We start from the raw sequence: 3225 nt of genomic DNA, 5'->3' as shown, positions 1-3225 counted from the left end.
ATCGTAAGCATATTGCACCGAGTCTAGAGAGAACAAATGCCTCTTGTTGCCTCATGACCAGTACAACCTTTTTTCCTTCGGACAAAAATTGCAGCCACAAAGTATTTTTGAAACGCTAGGACACTTGATCCTATTCACACCCCCACCCCATATACTAAACTTGAACATGTCAAAGTTAACATTTCCACCCTTTCGCTACAAAAGGGTATGCATTTCACACTTAGGGGCCTCTTTGATTCGCATGATTCTAAAAACCCAAAAATATGAAAAATGTAGGATTACACTGTGGCTCACTCCCATCCTACAAGATCTATTATGCACCGAAGTTTGTTTAATTCATTTAAACACATGATGATAATAAGAAGATTTGCGTGAACGTTTGATTTCTTATGAACTGTAGTACATATGATCCCTTGAAAAAATCCTATGTGATTTAATCCTACAACTCAAACAAACTCCTTAGGAAAAAGCCACAAGATTTGAATCCTCCAAAAATCATATAAAACCCTTCGAATCAAAAAGCTCCGATAATTGAGTAGAACACTAGTCGGACACCAATATTTTTCCTTTGTATACAAATTGCAGCCATGATTCCATGAAGTATTTTTGAAATGCCAATGACTGAAGTACTTGATCATTTTTTCTCTCCCAAGAATACATCCCAAAGCTTGAACAATTCAAGGTTAACATTTCCACCCCTTCCCTACAAAATTGTATACATTTACACACTTAAAAATGATAAGTGAGCACAGAGCCCGGCACGTCGCTCACGACTCACTAACCACCGGTAGTATTAGAATTTTAAGACCTCTTGACCAGACAATCAGGCATCACCTGCCTCAGAGTCTAACCTTTGGCATCTAGTACGGAGTACGTAGCTAGCAACACATGCCGTTCAACTGCTTGCTGTCCAAAATCAACAGTAAAATCAATATGATAACACCAGGTAGTATCAAACTACATATACATCCACAAATCTAATGGAGTGGAAAAAACAAACCCACCACGCCACCTACACAACATTATTAATTCATCATCGCGATCAGGACATTAGATTGCGGTCTGACCCGTTCATGCAAACATGGGACATGCATGCATCTTGGACTACAGTTCGTCCCTGAGGCCGCTGGCGGCGGGGCGGGTCGAGCACACCCTCGCCTCGGCGAACAGCTGCCCCGGCCGGCAGAAGAGGCCCTTCTCCGGCGCGCAGTGCGAGTCGTCGGAGCAGACGCAGAGCCCTTCAATGGCGCAGCCCTTCCCGACGACGTTGGGGCTCCCGCTGACGCCGAGCACCTGGTCGCTCCACTCGCTGGAGAAGATCCCGTCGGGGTCGTACCTGGCCTTCACCTTGAGGAACTCGGCGGCCTTGGGGTACTTGGCGATGGCGCCGTCGAAGACGAAGTTGCGGTTCTTGCCCCAGTGCGGCACGGCGCCGTACTTCTTCAGCGCCAGCTGCTCGATCTCGTCGATCACGTCGGCGTGCGACCGCGGCTCGCCCTCCGTGTAGCTCCGGTAGTAGGTGACGTCGAAGTCGAGGGAGTCCTCGGACTTGCCCAGGTACGCGGAGGAGGCCTTGACGTAGCGGAGCAGCACGCCGAGCTTGGCGTCGAGGCCGCAGAAGGCGCGCGGGTTGAGGTCACGGAGCTTCTGCATCTCGGCGATGTACGCAGGCGCCTTGGAGACGGCGATGCTGAAGCCGGACTGGTAGAAGAAGGGGCCACGGATGCGCGGGTCCCACGTGCAGGAGGAGAGGAGCCCGTCCTCCTTGCTGCTGATGCACGTGCCGGACGCCTGGATGCGGTTCTGGAACCCCACCACCGGGTATCCGGTGAAGAAGGAGCCGTCGTTGGTGAAGCCGTACCCCTGCAGCTCGAACAAAGACGGCGGCAACCGCGCGGCCAGACACCGGGCGATGTCGCTCCCGTCCTCCTCCAGGTGCTCCTCCGACGCTCTGGCGGTGATGAGCGCCAGCGTCGGGTTAGCGCGGAAGCCGAGGTAGTCATTGAGGCCGTTGCCCGGCGTGGAGACGGGGACGCGGGCGTCCGTGCGGTAGATGACCTTGCCCTGCCGCGGCAGCCACGCCATGTCGCCGAACTCGTGCAGGTTGCCCCACACGGCCGCCTGCGCCGCGAAGTCCGTGTCGTCGCGCTTCTCGAACGTCACCGACCGCTTGAACATCGGCTGCAACTTGAATGTAACCTGCACGCGTACACAGTAGCCATAGTTTAGCCTACCCTGCTGTTGCATGTACGTTTCGTAGAGCATGCATTAGTACTTTAGTACGTAGTACGTAGCCATACACATAGGTATGTACCTGGGAGACGACACCGAGGACGCCGAGGGACACCTTGACTGCGTCGAGGTCGGGGTCGCCGACGGCGAGCTCCCTCACGACGGCAAACCCCTGGCTCGCCGGTGCCGGCGTGACGATCCTCATTCCTACCACGTACTCGTGCACGGCGCTGCCCTTGCCCCACAGGGAGCTCCCGTGTGCACCCGTTGCCAGGAGTCCCCCAATGGTGAGTCCATACCAGTAGGGCGAGTGCGGCAGCGCTAGCCCCGCCGCGGCGGCGGCCTGGATCAGGTCCTTGAGCACCATGCCGCTCTCCACCGTCATCAGCCCGCTGGAGGCGTCGACGCTCACCGTCCGGTTGAGCCGCTCCGTGCTGATGATCGTGCCGTCGCGGCCGCCGGGGCACGCCAGCTTGGGGAAGCTGTGGGAGTGCTTGGTGGCCGCCTTGACCTTCCGCTTGACCGCGGCGGCGGCTGCCACAGCCGCGACGAGCTCCTGCTCGGTGCGCGGGAAGGTGGCGTTGACCGCGCGGCAGATGGTGCGGTCCGGGAAGGAGCCGTACACGTTGGTGACCATGCAGTCGGACGTGCCGCGGGTGCAGGCCACCGGGCTCGGCGGCGGGCTGGATCCGGCGAGGCCGAGGAGAAGCCCCAGGAGTAGCACCACGAGCACCCCTCTACCTTCCATTGCTCTTCTCCGTCCTTGCAACACCACCTCGATCGATCAAATGTGTCGAGACTGTGTTGTGGAATAATGTGAGAGCAAATGAGGGAAGACCAGGCTTTAAATAGGCGGGTAATGCGAGCGCAAGAGCTTGCTATAGGTAAAGCTAGGTCAAGGTCGTCATGGCCGGCTTGCTCTGCACTCTGCAGCTTCCTCACTTCCAACCTACGCCGACGTCGTTCTCGACTCGTCGAGGAAAGCGTCGGAGA

At 56.3% G+C, this 3225-nt stretch overlaps 1 protein-coding gene across 1 annotated transcript; it reads right to left on the bottom strand.

Annotated features, from left to right (window-relative positions):
* Nucleotides 1–912: 912 nt before the first annotated feature.
* LOC124683249 (L-gulonolactone oxidase 2-like) lies at nucleotides 913–2998 on the bottom strand. The gene is made up of 2 exons (XM_047217809.1): nucleotides 2315–2998; nucleotides 913–2199 (listed from the first exon to the last, which is right to left on the bottom strand). The coding sequence occupies exons 1-2, from the start codon at nucleotides 2978–2980 to the stop codon at nucleotides 1105–1107; spliced, it is 1761 nt and encodes a 586-aa protein (XP_047073765.1). The 5' UTR covers nucleotides 2981–2998; the 3' UTR covers nucleotides 913–1104.
* Nucleotides 2999–3225: the final 227 nt, after the last annotated feature.

Source organism: Lolium rigidum, chromosome 1, assembly GCF_022539505.1.
Source record: "Lolium rigidum isolate FL_2022 chromosome 1, APGP_CSIRO_Lrig_0.1, whole genome shotgun sequence".
NCBI classification, from domain to species: domain Eukaryota; kingdom Viridiplantae; phylum Streptophyta; class Magnoliopsida; order Poales; family Poaceae; genus Lolium; species Lolium rigidum.
Note: the sequence above shows the minus strand (reverse complement) of the source record. Positions and strands in the feature narration are given on the sequence as shown.